This window comes from Podarcis melisellensis, assembly GCF_964234715.1.
Source record: "Podarcis melisellensis genome assembly, chromosome: 16".
Lineage (NCBI taxonomy): Eukaryota > Metazoa > Chordata > Lepidosauria > Squamata > Lacertidae > Podarcis > Podarcis melisellensis.
In genome coordinates this window covers 27,653,032-27,674,698 of record NC_138533.1, presented here as the reverse complement: position 1 = coordinate 27,674,698, position 21,667 = coordinate 27,653,032, and the positions used below count along the sequence as shown (strand labels likewise).

At 44.0% G+C, this 21,667-nt stretch overlaps 3 protein-coding genes and 1 gene segment (V, D, J or C); all 4 read right to left on the bottom strand.

Annotated features, from left to right (window-relative positions):
- Window positions 1–14,553, bottom strand: part of LOC309359595 (immunoglobulin lambda-1 light chain-like) — an 85,644-nt gene extending 71,091 nt beyond the window's left edge. The window contains exons 1-2 of the V gene segment in view: window positions 14,497–14,553; window positions 14,026–14,329 (exon numbers count right to left, since the gene is read on the bottom strand).
- The window catches only part of LOC309359597 (immunoglobulin lambda-1 light chain-like), a 106,420-nt gene extending 87,787 nt beyond the window's left edge, over window positions 1–18,633 (bottom strand). Inside the window, exons 1-2 of one of the 3 annotated variants that reach the window (XM_081893509.1) lie at window positions 18,573–18,633; window positions 1,734–2,034 (exon numbers count right to left, since the gene is read on the bottom strand). In XM_081893509.1, the coding sequence (XP_081749635.1) occupies window positions 1,734–2,034; window positions 18,573–18,618 (347 nt within the window). In that variant the 5' untranslated portion in view covers window positions 18,619–18,633. Of the gene's footprint in view, window positions 1–1,733; window positions 2,035–2,562; window positions 2,688–9,090; window positions 9,395–9,544; window positions 9,686–18,572 lie in introns of those variants that run through there. The other 2 variants (XM_081893505.1, XM_081893508.1) reach the window with 2 other exon arrangements.
- Window positions 1–21,667, bottom strand: part of LOC309359598 (immunoglobulin lambda-1 light chain-like) — a 142,824-nt gene that overhangs the window by 57,846 nt on the left and 63,311 nt on the right. The window lies entirely within an intron of this gene.
- Window positions 1–21,667, bottom strand: part of LOC309359588 (immunoglobulin lambda-1 light chain-like) — a 109,639-nt gene that overhangs the window by 79,941 nt on the left and 8,031 nt on the right. The gene's annotated exons all lie outside the window — the stretch shown is intronic.

Below are 21,667 nucleotides of genomic sequence, written 5' to 3'. Positions count from 1 at the left end.
GTGTGTGGGGTGGTGGGGAGGAAAAAGCCCCACCCATTAACCAGAGCTGAATTCAGACATGCAAGTTCTGCCATGGTCCACGTCAGGTGCAAATGTGAATTCACATCGCCGCAAGTGAAGTTGAGCAAAGAATTTCCAGGAGTCCAGTTGCTGCAGCAGCACCCTCCTTGATACGTTTTCAGGTCAACCATTTTGTATCTGATAGCTTGTGAAGGTTGGATTTGCATGAACTGCAAAACCTCATTTAAACGGTGGTGTCAGGGACTGGACTGAAGGGACGTGTAGCTTCCAGACAGAAGAAAGGCAGTCCTGATGTACAGCAGGGCTTGGAGGAAGATAACAGCTCAGAGATAGGCAGACAGCAGAGTTATGCAGAGTTAGGAGAAGGGGGAGGGGAGAGAGAGCAGCTAGCTGACACGTCACTGGACAGCATAACCGACCCCTCTTCTCCCAAAATGCGGCCTTCATTAAAAGTGCAAGAACAAAGAGCACAGAGACAATGGTCCATGGACAGACGCCATAGGAACAGGTGTTGTTGCTAGAGGGGGGAGGAGGAGGAGCTCAGTGCGAGCAACTCCATGATGGAGGAATGACCGAAATTCTTTGTCCTTACCATGATGACTGAATAAATCACATGTATAATAATAATAATAATAATAATAATAATAATAATAATAATAATAATTTATTTATACCCTGCCCATCTGGATGGCTTCCAACAGAATATTAAAATACAGTAGTCTATTAAACATTAAAAGCTTCCTTAAACAGGGCTCCCTTCAGATGTCTTCTAAAAGTCAGATAGTTGTTTTTCTCTTTGACATCTGGTGGGAGGGTGCTCCACAGAGCAGGTGCCACTACTGAGAAGGTCCTCTGCCTGGTTCCCTGTAACTTGGCTTCTCACAGCGAGGGAACCACCAGAAGGCCCTTGGCGTTGGACCTGAGTGTCTGGGAAGAACAATGGGGGTGGAGGCGCTCCTTCAGGTATACTGGACTGAGGCCGTTTAGGGCTTTAAAGGTCAACACCAACACTTTGAATTGTGCTTGGAAACGTACTGAGAGCCAATGTAAGAACTGGTTTGACAGGCCATGGGCCTTGTAACTACAGTTTTGACAAGGTCATGCCAAATTATGGACCTCTGCGTAATGGTGGGATATGTCACTGTCTCAAGGCAAATCTTAAAAAATGTAGTATAAACACTGACAACTGGGAAAAACTGGCTTGCGAGTGCTCCAGTTGGAGAACAGCCTTTACCAGTGGTGTCCTGGGCTTTGAAGACACTCGAACTCAGGACACAAGGGAGAAATGTGCTAAGAGGAAGGCACACTTGGCAAATCCACACTGTGATCAACTCCCGCACAGAGACCAATGTCCCCACTGTGGAAGGACGCGTGGATCCAGAATTGGCCTCCACAGCCACTTACGGACTCATTGTTAAAACCGTGTTTATGGAAGACAATCTTACTCAGCTACGAGTGATTGCCAAAGAAGAGAAGAAGAAAGAAGAAGAAGAAGAAGAAGAAGAAGAAGAAGAAGAAGTAGTAGTAGAAGTAGTGAGGTCATTTCTCTAAAAGAATCCATCTGTTTAAGTAACTTGATATTCTTGCCAAAAAGAAATAAAGTTCATTTGGACCAAACTCAGCTCTTGCCTAATTCTGGTTTCTTTGCTTTATGGGGAAGGAGAGAGGAGGTTTTTGTCTCAGTTCCCCATCAGATGGTACCACGGTGGAACTTCGGAGTACCGGTGCCTTCCCATGCAAAACAGTGATAAACTGCCTCGTCTTCAGCCTGGACATTGGAGATGGTTAAATAGCCGGTATCCTCAGAGGGAGAAGCGGTGAACCTATCTGGGACCCCGTCTCCCCTGGTGCTGGGACCATACCACAGAAAACGAGGAGCCTGCCCAGGTTTCTGTTGACACCAGCCAAAGGTCTGCCAGCTCCCCTTATTCTTAGAGCAAGAGAGGGTCACAGTCTGACCCAGGGACACAGACTGGGATCCCGGCTGGGTCAATGCTGGCTGTGAAAGGACACCTTTGTAAAAAAGAGAGAAAAAGAAATGTATGATTCTCAATCCTCTCTGTTCTCACATACCGCCTGAACTTTAAGGCACTATGATAAATAAACATTACAGATATGCTTTCCCCCCCCCCCCCATTCATGCTAACTTAAGTCTACTTCTTTTTATCTTTACCTAAACAGTAACTTGGGACGCGGGTGGCACTGTGGGTTAAACCACAGAGCCTAGGACTTGTCCATCAAAAGGTTGGTGGTTCAAATCCCTGTGACGGGGTGAGCTCCCATTGCTCGGTCCCTGCTCCTGCCAACCTAGCAGTTCGAAAGCACCTCAAAGTGCAAGTAGATAAATAGGTACCACTCTGGCGGGAAGGCAAATGGCATTTCCGTGTGCTGCTCTGGTTTTTCCAGAAGCGGATTAGTCATGCTGGCCACATGACCCAGAAGCTGTACACTGGCTCCCTCGGCCAATAAAGTGAGATGAGCGCCGCAACCCCAGAGTTGGTTATGACTGGACCTAATGGTCAGGGGTCCCTTTACCTTTACCTAAATAGTAACTGAGAAGAACCAGGAAAAACAGAGTCCAGGCCATGGTGAGCTCTCTAAACAAGGCGACTTTCTGAAGGTTAACAGGCAACTGCTGGTGGTCCTGAGTCTTTCCTTTGTTAAAAGTTCCCAGAGCTGGTGAAGGATCTCTTGATGCAAATCCAAGCGGTGCTCATTGGCTCTGTTAGAAAGCCATTGTCTGGAATAAATGATGCAGTAAGCAAAATACAATGGAACTGATTTGGATAAAGGTGATGTTTGCTTTTTAAAATGAGGAGGTTCTTGTCTTGTGAACTTGAGGCGACACTAGGTCAATTTACCTCAAGGAAGCAGGATTGGGGCTGTAGTTCAAGGGATGAGGGGTGATGTGTGGATGCTGAAGATATCGTCCCTGCATCTCAAATTAATTTTTAAAAAATCAAGCAGCACATGATGACAAAGGAGGTTGGTGGGTTGGCTTCTTTCAGCAAGCAGTGTTTAAATAGGCTTGCAAGTTATCATCATCATCATTATTAATTTTATTATTCACAAACAGAAAGAAAATGAAAAACATAGTTACAATTCATAAACCATATTTCACCAAACCCAAACTCATATAGACTAATAAAGAACTATAATTTGCTTCTTGAAGTATGGGTCCCCCCAACAAAATTCAAAATTTGGCTTTGTAATTCGGAATTTATGTGATGTGATTTAATTTGATGTGATTGGCCAGTTAATAAAAAAATATTTTTTTTAAAAAAAAAGAACTAAAATTTGCACCTGTCTGGCTTCCATCCACCACAACTCGACATCCTTTACTGCATATTCTTATTTACATTGTGTCCTTATATTGTTCATTTTATATCTATTAGTAATTTTACCTTGAATTAGTTCCTCTTCGCATACTTATTCTATGCATATCAATATGTTTTTCTTAGAGCAGTGTTTTTTCATATATTCCTCAAAACATTGCCATTCCTTCCTTTGATTAGACTGATTTCTTATGGCTGCTGTTAGTTTAGCTAATTCTATAAATTCACATAATTTACTTATCCAGTCTTCCTTTGTGGGAAGTTTTTAGCAAGCAATAAACTGGCTGCGGATTATAAGACAGCCCGTTGTGTCTGCCTTGATGTTGAAACCCTTTTATTTATGGGAATCTGCCTTACAGCAGCTCCAACTATTTCTCCATTTAAGGCAATTCCAGCTTGCCATTATTTTCAGGTGAGATTCAGTCACGTACCAGCAAATTGAGGCTGCACAATTCAGGTTGATTTCAAGGTGTTGTGCAGGAAGCCAGCTCCTCCTCAAGCGAGTAGTCAGGCATAAGAAAAAACATTCTGACGCTTCGCTTCGCCCCAACAGTTCAGTTTTTGTAACAATTTTCCGTTTTGTAATATAATTCACTATTATTATTTTTAAAAAATGGATAGGTGGCCCAACATTGCCCCCTGGAGGTTAAAGCCAGAACAGCAGACACCACAAAACACCTGCATCACATTTCAAAGCAAAATGCAGTGGTACCTCTGGTTGTGAACAGGATCCGTCCCGGAGCTCTGGTCAGATTCTGAGGAATTCACAACTGGAGGTGCCACTTCTGCGCATGTGCATGGTGCGAAACCCGGAAAAATACTTCCGGGTTTCCACGTTCGCATCCTGAAGGATACGCAACCAGAGGTGTGCGTATCCAGAGGTACCACTGTACTGAAATCACAATCTAGTCAATCTTCTGCACTCAGATTCTCCTTGTTTTCCCCACCAGGGAGGAAGGGTGCATTCAACGTTGGTTGTGGGAAGCAGTACTTGAAAACAACATTCACTGGAGGTCCTGCTTTGTATTGTTGTGGAAGGATCATAGTAGGTTGGTAGTGAACACACACACACGTATAATGGACATGTATATTAAATGTGTGAGTCTGTTTATTCATATAGATAGTTCATACTCATTTTTATACAGTTATGCACAGGGTCGCATGTATCTGTTTAGATGCTAATTACTTTTGCAAACCTGGAATATATATTTTGTATAATGTTATACATATAATAAAGTATATAATGTATTTTAGCAAAATTGGGGGTGGGGGTCATTTCATGTTGAGATGAAAGAGTGAAATGGCCATTAGGAAACTGTAGGAAGGAAGGGTGTAGGAAGGAAGGGTGAAGGTTTTTGTCTCAGTTCCCAATTAGATTGTACCACTGTGAAACTTGCTACCACCACTGACTTCATAAGTGCCACAGAAATAATCAGCTTCATCTTCAGCCAGGATGTCGGAGATGGTTAAATAGCCAGTGTTCCCAGATTCAGAGCTAGTGAACCGATCTGGGATCCCTTCTCCCCGGGTGCTGGTACCAGCAAACACAAAGCGAGGAGCCTGCGCAGGTTTCTGTTGATACCAGTCAAATGTGTATGAGGAATCAAGACCACCACTTTGGAGGCAGGAGAGTTTCACAGTTTGGCCCAGGGGCACAGACTGGGAAGCTGGCTGAGTCAACGTTGCCTGTGAAGCGACACCTTGACAAAAAAATAAAGGGAAAGGGGAAAGACCCTTGATATATTACTCTCTGCAATATCAGACTATATAATACAGAAAATCGTGCTGTGCTGTCTCCACTTCCTTACCTGAACAGTAATTGAGGAGGACCAGGAGAAGCAGAGTCCAGGCCATGGTGAGCTCTCCAAAGCAGTGTCTCCTTCTTAACCCGACAGGCAACTAGCTGGGACCTCACCTGTTCCTTCCTTAATCTCTCTGGAACTGATGAACAAATGCAAATCATGCAAATCCACCCTGCACTCATTCACTCAGCTAGAACCGCATGCCACAGCTGAGAATATACAGTGCTGTACCAAAAACACACACAAATCCAATACAACCAATTTGCATAAAAGTGTCATGTGCTGGACTAAGGAAGAATTGTAGGGGCCGCCCCCCAACCACCTTCTCCTGGACCTTACCGAGAGCAGGAGGACAGTATAGATTTAGAACAGCGGTTTGCAGAAGGGCATAGTTCATTGGCTGCAGATGGGAGAAGCTGGGAAATACTGGGAGAGGAACAGCAGGAAGAAGAATAACTAGGGGAAAGAGAGCAGACAGACTCAGTGTCTTTGGGAAGCATTCCAGATCCCCCTCCTTCTCAGGACTAGGCGGGCATTGAGAGTAGGAGAACAGAAAGCTCAGAGGCAGTAAGCACAGATCAGCCAGCGCAGGGATGACGTGGAATAGGAGAGAAGGGGTGGGAGGGTTGGAATTTACTCGGAGCAACGCCATTATTTGATAGAGACTGTATTCCTTTGTCTCTCTCTGTGAATACTGAATAAATTAACTCTTCTCATCTATCTGCTTTTTAGCTGCCACCGTGGGAAGCCTGACAAAAAAGAGTGGTGTTGTTGTTGTTTAAAAAATAGATATTGCCTTGTTTTATTCTCATTAACGGTTGCTGAAATCCAGACAGGCCCAGCCCAAGGCATTTTGTTTGTTTTTTTTTAAAATAATATTTATTGCTTTTAAAAGTTACAGAAAAAGAAGAGAAAAGAAAATTTAAAGACAAAAGAAGAAAGAAAGAAAACAAAAAAGTGAAAAATAAACACCACAATACATTACAGTATAAACCCCAACCCAATCCCATTAAACTAAACACATGAATAAATCAACACAAAACCAGTTTAAAATACATCTCTCCTTTTCCATATTCTATCCTTCATTTCCTTATTTCCTCCACTTCCTCACACCTCCCTTTTTGTATTCCAATTCTTCCAGCAAATCCTTTTCATCCTTCTCTGTTTTTTATCATCTTGTGAAAAACTTTTTTTTTAACCTTATTAAGCATTTTGTTTCCCTTTCCGTTCCATATTCAGAAGTGAACTGGGCCAGCGGTGGCAGCATCTTCTCAACAGTGTTGACATGAAGAGCTTCCTTCTCCACCCCAGAGAGCAGCAGGGGAGCTCAGGGAAGGCTGGCCAGACCACGAGGCACACACAGCCCCACCCTCCAATATTTGGCCAGCACTCCCTGCCACCCTCTGCATCTGCTGCCTGGACCCTCTGCCAAATGCTGGGATCAAAGCTCAGGAGAGGAGGGGTGAAGGGGGAGAAGAGCTCAGAAGAATATAATTCCCAGGTGCAAAAAGAAAAAAGGGGAAAAGGTTATTTATGAATGCCACTACTGCGGCCCATGTTTTGTTAGCCCAGAAAAATGGAAAACAAGAGAGATCCCAACTAAAGAAGAATGGCTACTTAAAACTGATGGAATATGCGAACATATAGAAGAAGAGAGCAAGAGGAATATACGTTTAAAGACTTAAAGAAAATATTGCTTGAATACACGGGGGGGAATTGTGTACACTTGAAAACGTTGGCAGCATGAAGATAAATTCAACAGTGTAAATAAGTAATGATGGATGTAACAATGGAATACTGAATGGTTTAGTTTATGTAAAATATGCAAAACATTTTGGCACCGAGTTACAGGTAGGTAGCTGTGTTGGTCTGCTGTAGTCAAAACAAAATAAAAAAATTCCTTCCAGTAGCACCTTAGAGACCAACTAAATTAGTTACTGGTATGAGCTTTCGTGTGCATGCACACTTCTTCAGATACACCTGATTGGCACCTGATTTGGGCACCTGATTGCATTAAATGTTGACAGGGAATGGGAACAAAAATAAGACTTTGTTCTTCTTATCCCTTCCCCCAATGTGCACCAGGTGTGGGGAACCTTTGGCCCTGTCTACAGTACCCAGCAATGCTGGCCCCTGGCCATGCTGTCTGGGAGGGGGCTGATGGGACTTGCAGTTCAGTAACACCTGGAGCACCAAGTGTTCCCCCTTTGGTCAGCCCAGTGTCTCATATTCTAGCTTAGAGTCGCGGAACATTAGCACCTGAATGAGTTGGAAGGCACAGGAGATTTACTCACGAATAAAGAGCATTCTTCCTTTTCACTTCGCACCGCAGTTGCAGGAAGTTTATGTGGTCATATAATTTTTCCTAAATCTGGTATAAGTGGACCGACATCGCCCCCTACAGATTAAAGACAGGACTGCAGAGTTTGCAGCTCTATCAACAGCCAGACACACTGAGATTTCCATGGCAAAGTTTCTCAGGGCCTGGAGGTGAAAGGAAAGATTTCCAAACACAACACACTTGGAAATTTATATATATAAGACCCTGGGCAATTTCCATGTGGGTGTTTTACAATTTAAAATACTCCTTTTACATCCTTAAGATACCAATGACTTCCCTTCTTTTCTTTCCATGGTTCACTTTACATATCATAAATCCCTGCATATTTTACAAAAACTATACCGTTCAGTATTCCATTATTGCATCCATCAAAACTTGTTTACACTGCTGAATTTATCTAAATGCTGCCAGTGTTTTCAGCTGTACACAATTATTCCCCATATATTCAATAAATGTTTTCCAATCTTCTTTAATATATGTTCTTCTTGTTCTCTTATTCTATATGTTAAGTCTGCGAGTTGTGCATATCAAATTGCCTAGGGTCTTAAGGATGGGTGCTTAATAATTCTTCTGCCTATTATAGTAATTGTAATGTGCTGTGTGAGGTGCTGCACTTTTAATTGTATTTTCATTGCTTGTTTCATTTCTTACATGTTGCCTTTTATCGCATTACAACGTGAATTTCCTAAGAAATAACAGAAACAATTAGAATACATTTAAAGAGCATGTTGACTCTAACAGGAAGCTGGGTGGGACCTGACACTTTCCTTTCTTATATCTCCCCAGAGCTGATGAATGGTCCTTTAATGGACATCCCATGTTCGTTGGCTCTGTTAGAACTTTGTCTCTCTTCTGAGAATACAAAATGCAATATCAAAATGAGATGCACTATAATACTTTAGCAGAAAGGAGATTTAAAAATAGTATTAGTGATGGTGCTTGTCTGGTAGAAGATGACCTTAAGGAAGAAGAAGGATAATTCTTTCTTATCAAGGCTGATGGGGATATCTCAAGGGAAGAGGGATAAAGGGGTATGGAAGTTTAATGGCAAAGAATGTGACTTGCATGTGGAAGGTCCAGTTCCTTGCACCAGAGATAAATAGATCAAGCCGCAGATGGTGGGAAAGATCTTGAGATTCTGGAGTGAGAAGAAGAATATAGAATATTGGACTGGGTTACTGCTTTTTGAACATCCATTGTGACTTGTTTGCAAGGAAATTAAAAAACAACGACAACCCAGCTATTTATTTATTAACAGGGTTGCCATTTTTCAAAATGTGAAAATCCGGACACAAAAGTTGATGATCGTTTTTTGGCAAAGTTGTTGAGCTTTGACCTAGCCATCAAGGAGAATTAAGAACAGAGGGCTGCAATTTATTGGTGAGCTGCGTCAGATGTTTACAGCGAGGCCATTTCTCTAAATGTATTCCTGTGTCTAAAGTAATCTGCTATCACACCACATTCTTGTCAAAAACAGTCTGAGCTCATTCAGGCCCAACTCTGCTCTTGAGGAACTCAGATTTCATTGTGGCAGGGCAGAAGATAAAAGGTTTTTGTCTCAGTTCCCCATTAGAATGTACCACTGTGATACTTCCAGCCACCAGTGCTCTCCCTGGCACCACAGTAATAAACGGCCTCATCTTCAGCCTGGGTGTTGGAGATGGTTAAAGAGCCAGTATTCCCAGATTCAGAGCCAGTGAACCGATCTGGGATCCCTTCTCCCCTGTCGCTGGAGCCATACCACACAAAGCGAGGAGCCTGTCCAGGTTTCTGTTGATACCAGCCAAAGCTGCCCCAGCTACCACCACTACTTCTAGAGCAGAAGAGTTTCACAGTTTGGCCCAGGGACACAGACTGGGAGTCCGTCTGAGTCACTGTTGGCTGTGAATTGGCACCTTTTGAAAAAAGAAAAGAAAAGCATGACTCTCCATCCTCTGTGTTCTCAAATATTACTGGAGCTTTAAGTTTCCATAATAAATAAACACTACAAGTAATTTTGGTTTTATCTCTCAGGTCTACATGAGGTTACCTGTTTGCATCCTTACCTGAACAGTAATTGAGAAGGGCCAGGAAAAACAGAGTCCAGGCCATGGTGAGGGGCTTTCCGAAACACAAAAGTAACTGGCTGGGACCTCACCCTTTGCTTTCTTAAGTCCTCTAGGGCTGAGGAATGCCCCTCTTCATGCAAATGCACCCAAATTTGCATAAATGGTTTTTTTTAAAAAATGAGAATGGGTCTTGTCTTGTACACAGTGAACATTTCCCACCACGGAAAGATGCCTTGTGAAGGATGCAACATCCCTGCGCTCTGGGCTCATTCACATGCTGTATGTCTCCCCCCCCCCCCAAGTGGCTATGTACATTTTAGAATTATTTTGTGTGCTGTAAGCTGCCCAGAGTGGCTGGGGAAACCCAGCCAGATGGGCGGACGTTAATAATAAAATCATCCTCATCCTCATTATCATTATCATCATTACGCCCCTGTAGATACATGCTGTAAATTGTCTAATGATCGTGTATGTGATATGTGAGAATTGCTCCTTTTTAAAACAGAAGGGGGAGCAGGTGCTCAACCCCTGCTGAGACCCCCCCCCATTTGCAACAGCTGCCCTCCGCACCTGACCTCTGGTTGGAGTGGAAAGATTAAAGGGGGGGGGAGAGAAATTGTTGGTTTGATGTGAATGTTTTATTGGACGAGTGGAAGTTGAGGTTTTGTTCATTTTTGTCTATTTGTTAATGGGTCTGATGATTGCTTTGTTTATAATTTGAGCGTGTTTTTTAAACGATGTTATGTTATATGAAATATCAATGCGTTGTTAAAACAAGGAATGGGGGGGCTGTTTAACGACTCCCCCCTAAATCCCAAGTCCCCACCACAGCCCCAAACTAAGGCCAGGGCACTGACTGTTGATACAAGCGCCATACATAGACAACAGCAAAGAGGCTCATTAAAGTAGTCTATAAAATTGTAGCAATAAATTGAGACCATGTATTGTACTGTTTCCTCTGACAATCCGATATAGAAAACAGTAGAAACTTAACAAATAATCACCAAAATTCAACGGTTTGACCAATTTCCTTGGTTTCAAGGGCTAATGATTCTTCTGGAAGACGGGAATCCAGGACTCCCCCTGCCTCCAGAATCCCTTAAGCATAAGGTCACGTACTCCTTGCCCCTCCATAAGGTGTGAACTTAGCTTCACAAGAGGCTTGATTCCCTGTTGACCTCCCTGGCTGCATTCCCCAGCAAGCGCAGGCTAGGTCACGATCGGAGATTATTCTCAAACGTGAGAAGAACACCCCCCCTCTTTCCTGCCCCCTGGCAGGGGAAAGAGATAGACAGAAACGTATTTACATGCTTTTATTTCTGTCTTTGCAGTGTTACAAAAAACATGACTGCTCTCTTCACACTCCAGCAGTGTTGTGACAAACACTTCCTGTACAGCTCATATTACACTCTGAGGTAATTCCGGTGAGATGACTGTCCCTCTGTTTCCCACAGACAGTCCCAACATTCCCATCATGTTTACTTTTCAAGCTAGGACTTTGCAGCAGCATTGCTTCAATATCGTAACAGTATTGTACTGTTTCCACTGACAATCCGATATAGAAAACGGTTTGACCGATTTCCTTGGTTTCAAGGCCTAATGATTCCTCTGGAAGAGGGGGGTCCAGGGCTCCCCCTGCCTCCAGAATCCCTTAAGCATAAGGTCACGTAATCCTTGCCCCTCCATAAGGTGTGAACTTAGCTTCACAACAGGCGGTGATCAAGGGCAGCACATACCCTAGACAGAAATCCATCCAGATGGAGGATTGAATCCGGATACTTTCAGAGGAGCTCAGGAAAGCCTTGCAGCTAGGGAGATGTGTCAATACTTTTATTGTTCTTTGGGGAAGAGGTTAGTTAAAAGGTGCTGGGAATGGGGAGCTATTGACAGGGGTGGGTGTGATGGGCTCATGTTTCTACACGCCAAACACTCCTACTTTGTGACATATTTGCGATGTTTCGATGATGCTGTTGGATAATGTATTATGGGAAATGGGGAGGGGTCTTAAAAGTTCACGCAACCCCATGCTCAGGGTTCCTACTCTGTGTGTGTTTGAACCTTCTTGCAAGAAATAAAGATCAGGTCCACGGACTGCTATTTGCTTCTTTAACTTGACTGGAGAATCCTTCTTTTGCTGGCCGGGGAGACCCATGAGGACTGGCACCCCGATGAACTGGGCAGCGGAGTAAATTCACACCCCAAATATTTTCCTTATCAGCATTAATGTATCATATGATTCCCCCTACTTTCCCCCACCCCAAGGTGTTGTGTGCTGTGTATCTTTTTGCTGTCTCTTGGAGATCTTCAGATGACAAGTGAGTAATCAATGAAATGAAGGAGCAAAATGGGAATATGAAAAGATCCATCAAGATTTTGGGGAAAAATTCTTTTCTAATGGGGGTACAGATTGCTGGTGCAGTTGGTGGGTGGGTGGTCCTGCCATTGAAATGTGTCAGAGCCCAGATGGCCTCACTGAGCCTTACAAATCTAGATATCAAAAGATATTCTGGCACAGATGAATGACACTCCAGGGATCTAGTCCGTTCTGCACTATGGGGAGGAAGAGAACAGGTTTTTGTCTCAGTTCCCCATTAAGTTGTATCACTGTGAAACATGATACTACCCGTGTGCTCCCAGTCAACACAGAAATAAACTGCCTCATCTTCAGCCTGGATGTTGGAGATGGTTAAATAGCCAGTGTTCCCAGAGGAAGAGCCCACGAACCGGTCCGGGATCCCTTCTCCCCTCTTGTCGGCACCATAGAGCACAAAACGAGGAGCGTCTCTGGGTTTCTGTTGATACCAGTAAAAACTGTCCAAGCTCCCACTACTTTTGGAGCAGGGGAGTTTAGTCGTCTGGCCCAGAGACACAGACTGGGAGTCTGGCTGAATGACCGCTGGCTGTGAATGGACACCTTTACAGAAACAGACAGAAAAAGACAGAGAAACTTTCCTCTTTATTATTTGTCCCCTCCGGCATCACAACAGACTGTGTGGACTCATGGCTGGCTGGTTGGTTGGTTGGTTGGGTGTGTAAGTCCTACCATACTATTTATTTGTTTAAAAATCTTCATACCCCACTATTCAGGAAAAAACATATCACAGCAGTCTGCAACAATCAGATGTAAATCATACAGTAAAAGTATACACATTTAATATCAGAGATCAGCTAACTATTAGAGAAGGATATTTTCTTAATTGTCAGCGTAAGATGGCAGCTACAGAGAAGTGAGTGCAAAGCCCTTTGGCTTGAGACTTTGAAAGATCTTAAGGCACAGAAAATGAGCTCTTCATTCTTCACTCCAGAGTGGAAGATCAAAGGTTTTTGTCTCAGTTCCCCATCAGATTGGACCACCGTGAAACATGTTGCTGTCATACTCCCAGGCACCACAGTTACAAACTATCTCATCTTCAGCCTGGATGTTGGAGATGGTTAAATAACCAGTGGTCCCAGAGGAAGAACCAGTGAACCGATCCAGGATCCCATCTCCCCAGGTGCTGGTACCAGCAAACACAAAGCGAGGAACCTGCCCAGGTATCTGTTGATTCCAGTGAAACCTGCTCCAGCTACCACCACTATTTTGAGAGCAGGAGAGTTTCACAGTTTCACCTGGGGACACAGACTGGGAGACTGGCTGAGTCAAGGCTGGCTGTGAAGTGATACCTTTGCAAAAAAAGGGAAACGGGGGAAATAAAATACTTTGATCCTCTGTGCTCCCCAATATCGCAGGAGCAATATGTTTCTTTGATAACCATCTTAGATTCTTCTTCTTGTTGTTGTCTCTTGCACTTACCTAAGATTATCTATTTGCCTCCTTACCTGAACAGTAACTGAGAAGAGCCAGGAAAAGCAGAGCTGGGACCATGGTGAACTCTCCAAAGAAGGGAGGTTTTCTGAGTCAAATGGGGAACTGGCTGGGACTTCGCCATCCCCTTGCTTAAATCCCCTAGAGCTGAGGATTCGTGCAAATCCATTCCTGTGCCTTCATTGGCTTTGCTACTGGGAATGCAAATGTGCAATAATAAAGTCCAAAATAGATCTGTATTAAGGCGCTGTTAAAAAAATACCCTGAAAGAGCCAACCTTTCATGGGGAATATCTGTGAGGCATAGTCCCCAAATGCCAAGACCATCATCAAAACCCTTAAGCTTCTCACTTTGTCATGCAGAGTCTCAAATTCCCATCTTTGTTGCCACAGGCTAACTGGGAATGCCTTCACTGGAAATGGGGGAAGAGAGAGGGGGAAGAACCGAGGGCTGCAATTTATTGGTGAGCTGTGCCAGATATTTACGGTGACGCCATTTCTCTCAATGCATTCCTGTGTCTAAATAATCTGATATCACTCTACATTCCTGTCAAAAACAGTCTGAGCTCATTCAGGCCCAACTCTGCTCTTGAGGAACTCAGGTTTCGTTGAGGCAGGGCAGAAGAGAAAAGGTTTTTGTCTCACTTCCCCATCAGATTGTATCACTGTGGAACTTGATACCACCAGTGACCTCCCAGGCACCACAGTAATAAACTGCTTCATCTTCAGCCTGGATGTTGGAGATGGTTAAAGAGCCAGTGTTCCCAGATTCAGAGCCAGTGAACCGATCTGGGATCCCTTCTCCCCTGTCGCTGGAGCCATACCACACAAAGCGAGGAGCCTGTCCAGGTTTCTGTTGATACCAGTGAAAGCTGTACCAGCTACCACCACTACTTCTAGAGCAGAAGAGTTTCACAGTTTGGCCCAGGGACACAGACTGGGAGCCCGTCTGAGTCACTGTGGGCTGTGAATTGACACCTTTTGAAAAAGAAAAAGGAAAGCATGACTCTCCATCCTCTGTGTTCTCAAATATCACTGGAGCTTTAAGCTTCCATAATAAATAAACATAATAAATGAATATATATTATAGTTTATTGTGTTGTTGGCTCCACGGCAAAAGAAATGTTATTCCTTCCCATCCTTACCTGAGCAGTAACTGAGAAGGGCCAGAAAAACCAGAGTCCAGGCCATGGTGAGATCTCTTATCCAAACAGGCAACTGGCGGGGACCTCAGCCTTTCGCTTCTTAAATGGCCTGGGGCTGATGAATGGCCACTTCATGCAAATCCAAACTGTGCTCATTGGCTCTGCTAGAACTGCATGTCTCTGTTTGGAATGCATGATTAAGGAGGTCAACCAGATGCAATAGGACTGATTTGGGGAGAGAGAGAGAGAGCGAGAGAGAGAGAGATAGAGAGAGAGGACCTGAAGTAGAAGTAGGATGATTTGCCATGATCAAGAAGGCAGATTGGGACTGTCACTCACGAGAAAAGAGAAAGAGATGGGCTCGCAGCTTAGTGCTAAAGGACACAAAATGTGCATGATACAGACCCTGGCACCTCCAATTTAAAAAGGAATCAGGTAGTAAATGATGGGGAAATGCTCCTTTCGAGATGCTGGCATCAGAATAAGAATCCTGGAAAATGGATTGATTTTTTTTTTCTTATTTAGTTCCAGGGAGGTTAGATGGCATTGTGTCAAAGAAATGTTCTCCCACACTTTCCCCACTCTTTTGGGGCCCCCAAAATTTTTTAAAGGAAATTCTGCATGTGCAAATGGCTTTAGATTCCTATTAGGTTCAAAAATTACCATATAGCATATATTCAACGCAAAAAACAGTGACAATTTGTTGTTGACGAAGGACAGCTGGACATATAAAGGGCCCCATTACCTTTAGTAGCTTAGGGCCTCCTCAAACCTAAATCTAGCCCTGCTTGAGTTCCATGCATGAGTAACAGCCAAATAAACTGCTCATCTGTTACTGAACTCTTGTCTTCATACTGCAGGTGCAAGGACATCTGGGGACTCCAGAAATGAATTATGTCAAAGGTAGATAAACTGAAGCAACGTCTCCCCTTGTGTCTAAAGCTCAGATTATCACCAAGGATGTATATAATGTTTCAGAATAAAATACCTTTTAAAAAACAACAACAACAAACAGATTTACCAGAGTAGAACTGAAGATTTCTTTTTAAGCAAACTTATCATAAAGGAAGCAGGTTTCAGTCAAATATCATGTTGGACTCTTTGCTCTGCAGTCACCTCCCCTTTCACTCTACGATGTGCATGAAAAGGTATCCTTGAACAGGACACTGTGATGGAAAACAGAGTGCATGGAAATGCCGTTTACCTTCCTGCCGCAGTGGTACCTATCTATCTACTTTCACTGGTGTGCTTTTGATCTGCTAGGTTGGCAGGTGCTGGAACAGAGCAACAGGAGCTCATTCTGTTGCGGGGATTCAAACTGCCGACCTTCTGAGTGGCAAGCCCAAGAGGCTCAGTGGTTTAGACCACAGTGCCACCTGCTGGTAGGTGGGGTGTAATGGTTTTTACCAGAGGGTGGGGGAGACAACGAAAACCACCACTGACTTCAATCTGCACTGTGAATACATAACGCCATAACAAAAAGAAAGGCAACAGAATTTATTTTCATAAGGGAGACTGGGAGGAGGCAGCAGTGGTCACATCTCTGTTGGGGGCCGGATCAGAAGTAAACACAATGAAGACATAGAGACACTGCCGGATTTATGTATAAGCTAAACACCCTATAGCTTAGGGCCCCACTCTCTTGGGGGGCCTCCAAAAATTTAAAGGAATAAAACTGGATGTACATTTCCAAAATATAAGATTGTAGCCTTATTGGAGTTCACCGATTGGGTCTGCGTTGCTCCAGGACAGGAGGAAGGAAGTCAAAATGACACCAAGTTGGTTCAAAGAAAGAGTTTATTCTGCTCTCCGGATAGCAGAAGGCACCTGCGTGGTGAGTCCACAGCAAGTCCAAAGAAATGACAAGTTTCATGCAGTATTTATATCCTCCAGGCACCCTCTCCCTCCTCCCCTCAGAGCCCAACCACGTCAGCCTATGTACGCGGGTTGACATCACATATGTTCCTGCTCTGGCACTCTTAACCTTAAAAGGGATTTCCTTCCTGCACTCCTGACCATAAAAGGATATTCCTGTTCCTACTCCTATCTTGGAGCAAGAGGTCACTACTTCTGAGAACATGCTCTGGCGTTAGTCCCAGACTTGGGTCTCTGCATCATTTGTGGTCAGAACATAAGATATGTCTGTGTCTGTTCTACTGGTAGAGTCAAGGCCAGTCTTGCCGTCAAACTGATAAGGGAGAGAGCTGTGTTCTTGTTTTGCATTTGCTCAACGGCTGAAGTTTATGCATTTTAGCTAAGGAGAAATGGGGATTTTGGTGCAGTTTAAAAACTGCCTGCACAGTCTGTTTTTGGGTTTTGGAAACCCATTCCTTCAAGATAAAAAACAAATAAAATAAACCCTACAAACAGCAACAGTGTTTTGTGTTGTATAGGCTCCTATGATGTAAGTAATGGGCCCCGCCTGCTAGCCTGCTCCCTAAAATATCACTGGTTTGCTCATTTCTATATATAGGGTGCCTACATTCTGCATGTGCGAATGGCTTTAGATACCGATTAGGTCCATAAATTACCATATAGTATATATTCAACACAAAAAACAGTGACAAATTGTTGATGACAAAGGACAGCTGGACATATCAAGTGCCCCATTACCTTCAGTAGCTTAGGGCCTCGTCAAACCTAAATCCGGCCCTGCATGGAGAGCACAATCTTTCCCGCCTGGCAAAAGGGAGGTGCAGACCTGGCAATGAGGCATTCGGAGGAATGTGGGAAGAAGGAGGAAACTTTGGAAGGCTGCTTGTCCCAGTTGCAGCGGAAACATGTCAGAGCAGGCAAGGAGAAAGGGTGGTTCCTTCTACTGCAAGGGTCACAAAAGAAAGAGGGAATGCGCAGAATTCCTAGAAGGAAGATGCAATTCCAACCAAGGAAGAATGGCTAAGCTGAAATGGCAAAACTTGCTGGAAGAATCAGAAACCAACTTTAAATAAAAAGTGGAGAAAGTAAATAATGCATTTGAAAAATCATTGTAAACCATTAAATTCATTAGCATAATTAACTTGAAACTTGTAGATAAAATTTGCATTAAGGATTACCTGGGGTTTATAAATAATTGGAATTAGAAAGGCGATGCAGAATGAAACCACAAAAGAAGGGGAGGTAAGTCAAAGGGGATATTTGTAGCGTACAGTGGTACCTCGGGTTAAGTACTTAATTCGTTCTGGAAGTCTGTTCTTAACCTGAAACTGTTCTTAACCTGAAGCACCACTTTAGCCAATAGGGCCTCCTGCTGCCGCTGCACCACCGCTGCACAGTTTCTGTTCTCATCCTGAAGCAAAGTTCTTAACCCGAGATAATATTTCTGGGTTAGCTGATTCTGTAACCTGAAGCATATGAAACCCGAGGTACCACTGTATTGTGTTTCTATTTGATGTTTGTACAAATGAAAAAGTCAAAAATGAGAGAGAGAGAGAGAGAGAGAGAGAGAGAGAGAGAGAGAGAGAGAGAGAGAAGGCATTGGGGGAACGGTGCCCTCATTTCTAGGTATAGAGCAGGCAAACCTGAATCACACAGAGTTATGCCCATGAGTGAATCAGTTTTCCCTTCTCTAAGAAGAAGAGAGAAGGTTTTTGTCTCAGTTCCCCATTAGACTGTACCACTGTGATACCCCTTCAAGATATTGTACTCCCAGTCAGAACAGTAATAAACGGCCTCATCTTCAGTCTGGATGTTAGTGATACTTAAATAGCCGGTGTTCCCAGAGGAAGAAGGAGTGAACCGATCTGGAATTCCATCTCCTCTGGTGCTGGTGCCATACCACAGAAAGCGAGGAGCCTGCCCAGGTTTCTGTTGATACCAATGAAATGCATCCCAGCTACTACCACCATTTCTGGTGCAGGAGAATTTCACACTTTCACCTGGAGACACAGACTCAGAAGCAGGCTGAGTCAAACGTGGTTGTGAAGTCACACCTTTACAAAAGGGGGGGAAAGAGAAAGAGGACTTCGATTCAGTTTCCTTGTTTCAAATCTCACAGAAGTATGATGTTCCTGTGCTAAATACATAATGAAAGTAGGTGAGATGTTCTCCTGTGTGGAGCAAGTCCTTCATAGTCTTACCTGCACAGTAGCTGAGAAGGGCTAGGAAAACCAGAGGCCAGGCCATGGTGAGCTCTCTAAAGGAGTGTGACTTCACTACAGAAGGAAACTTAGTTGGGCTCTTCCTCCTCCTCTCCAAATTGTCCGAGAAATGCTAAGCAGGTCCTTCGTGAAAATTTATTCTCTGGTCCTTAGATCCACAAGAATGTCTTTATTTGCGTGCTTGGGGGAGTGCACAGCCAATGCTAATTAGGTAATTTTGCATGAAACTCTTGTAGGCGGTTCTCACTTTGGCCAGGATAAAAGGGAAGTGGCAATGGTGCAATCAGGGCAGGACTTGGGGAGGCAAGCAGATGTCGTGGGCCAACTCCACAGAACGAGGGTCTCTAAAATGTAGCAGTACTGGCTCAACACACTTTGAATTGAAGCAACACGTATTTCCATATAGAGAGCCTCCTTCTCAAGATAGGGCACAGCCGAAAACGACCTTACCGTAATTAGGGATGGAGAAGCTTGTTCAGACTGGTGGCTGCGTTCCTATCTAGGCAAGGCAAAAGTGGGCAGAGGAACACAAGTAAATTTTACCTTTGTATCACAGGCAAGATTCTGCACTCTCACACATCTCTCTTTCCTCTATTCACGTCACCAAGAGGGGCTATCAGGGTTCAAGGACAGACTATAGTAGACCAAAAACACTCCAGGAGACTGCAAAGAAGTGGAGTGAGGGAATGAACTGGGGAGAGTGTGAAACATCTGCTACACAGATAGCGGGGCTGAATTTAGGACCCCAGATCTCCTAATAAGTGTTGGAAATGTAAAGAAGCAGAGGGTACATTCTATCATATGTGGTGGGAATGTAGGAAGGTTAAAAATTTAAGGGAAGTGATTTATAATGAAATGAAAAAAAATGTTTAGAGTAACCTTTGTTCAAAAAAACCCCCAGAAACCTTTTTACTAGGTATTGTAGTAGTAAAGATTCCAAAAGATCGGGGGGGGGGGATTTTATATATGCTATGATGGCGGCCGGAATACTATTAGCCCAAAGATGGAAGGAGGAAGCAGTCCCAACCAAAGAAGACTGGCAAACCAAGTTAATGGACTATGCTGAAATGGCGAAATTAACTGGAAAGCTCAGAAATCAAGGCGACAAGAGATTCAAAAATGAATGGGAAAGGTTTATTATGTATTTGCAAAAGTATTGGAAACAGGTTAATACATTGGCAGGATGTTCAAAACACTTGTCATTTTAGAAATAGTACAAGAAATCTGAGGTAAAAAAAGGAATAATTCGGAGTAGATATGATATGCAGCTGAGGGAAGTCAAGGGGTTCAGAGAATCCCATTTTTTTGGATTTGATATTGTTTTTGTGTATATTTTTCTTTGTTTGTGGTGGCTATTGTATTTGACATTGTGCCTTTTGTGTTTGTTTTTTGTTATTTTATTGAAAAATTTAATTTAAAAAATATTTTTAAAAAAGGACCAGAGACCTGAAGCTTGACACCTGCAGCCTAACTGCAGCCCTGTGTAGGAGAGTTAGCCTGACTCAAGGAGGAAACATTTGATGGGGGAAATTTGACATTATTTGACATTATTGCCAAACACATTTTTTAAAGAAGAAGCACTGGAATATGTAGTGAATTTTCTGAATACAAAAACAAGAACAGGGCTGCCATATGTCCAGGATTTTGCCTCAGGAAATTTCATCCAGTGGAAATTTCCGGTATTCATGAAAATGTCTGGGAATGACCGCTCCCCACATAAAACGGGGGGCGACCTTTGAGTGGACGGGCGCAGCCCCTAGATCTGGAGCGGCTCCATCAGCATAGGCTTGGCTTTGCCTTCCCACAGGTGGGATACCTGGAGGTCTTCGCCTACCCCAGTCAGCTGTCCAATGCCACCTGGGGGAAGCGTTGCCAAGGAGACCAGGCCAGGTAGTGGAGGGATTAGCTGACCACACAATAGAGGGAGGATCTTACCTGGGAATCCTCACTTGGCTCCAGAGCTTCTCCCACCCTACCCACCCTCAGTTAATGTCTTATTTTGCAGGTTAACTTTTCTTCACAGGTTTTGCAGGCGCTGCTACGTTAAGGTCGCTGTCAAAGGGCCAGAAAGGAATTTCCCTGCATTGGCAGGTTTCACCTTTCCTGTAGCAAAACGTCACAACTTTGGTGGTATCAGATCCTTTTGTCCATCTTCCTCTTTGCAGCGGCGATACCAAGGTTCCCCATTAAAGGGGTTTCTGAAGGGAGGCTTTGACCGTACGCTGAAAGGTCCTCGTTGCCCTCCCCTGCGGTGGCGGCGTAACGGGGGCGGCTATCTCTGCTTGAACATATGTTCTCCAGAGCCGGCCCATCCCCCCCCACACTGGATAACCCTGATGCTCCCTAGGTCCCTGGCTGGGGACTGGGGAGGGAGAACGCCCAATGCCTGAGCCAAGGTCTACCCACATTTGAAATTTAATAAAGTTGTGGCCAATTTGATCCCATAGCACGTTGTCTTGAGTCATTATTCCACATGACGGGGAGGGGGGCCGCTTGTGACCTGGGGACTCCGCCTGTCCGCGCAATAATTCATTTATTTATACACCGCCCAACTGGCTGGGTTTCCCCAGCCACTCTGAGCGGCTTCCAACACAATATTAAAATACAATAGTCCTTCAGATATTAAAAGCTTGCCTAAACAGGGCTGCCTTCAGATGTCTCCTAAAAGTCTGGTAGTTGTTTTTTCCTTTGACATCTGGTGGGAAGGTGTTCCACAGGGCGGGTGCCACTACGAAGAAGGCCCTCTGCCTGGTTCCCTGTAACTTGGCTTCTCGCAGTGAGGGAACCCCCAGAAGGCCCTCAGTGCTGGACCTCAGTGTCTGGGCTGCACGAGGGGGTAGAGATGCTCCTTTAGGTACACTGGGCCGAGGCCATTTGGATGGTTTACAGTCAGAAGCACAAGGCCACTGCATCTGGCCTGCAAATCTCTCTCTCTTTTTAAGATTTATTTATTTGGTTTTTCAAATCAACATTTTACACTCACATATCCAACATACAATATAGAAATAATATAATAATAATAATTTATTATTTATACCCCGCCCATCTGGCTGGGCCTCCCCAGCCACTCTGGG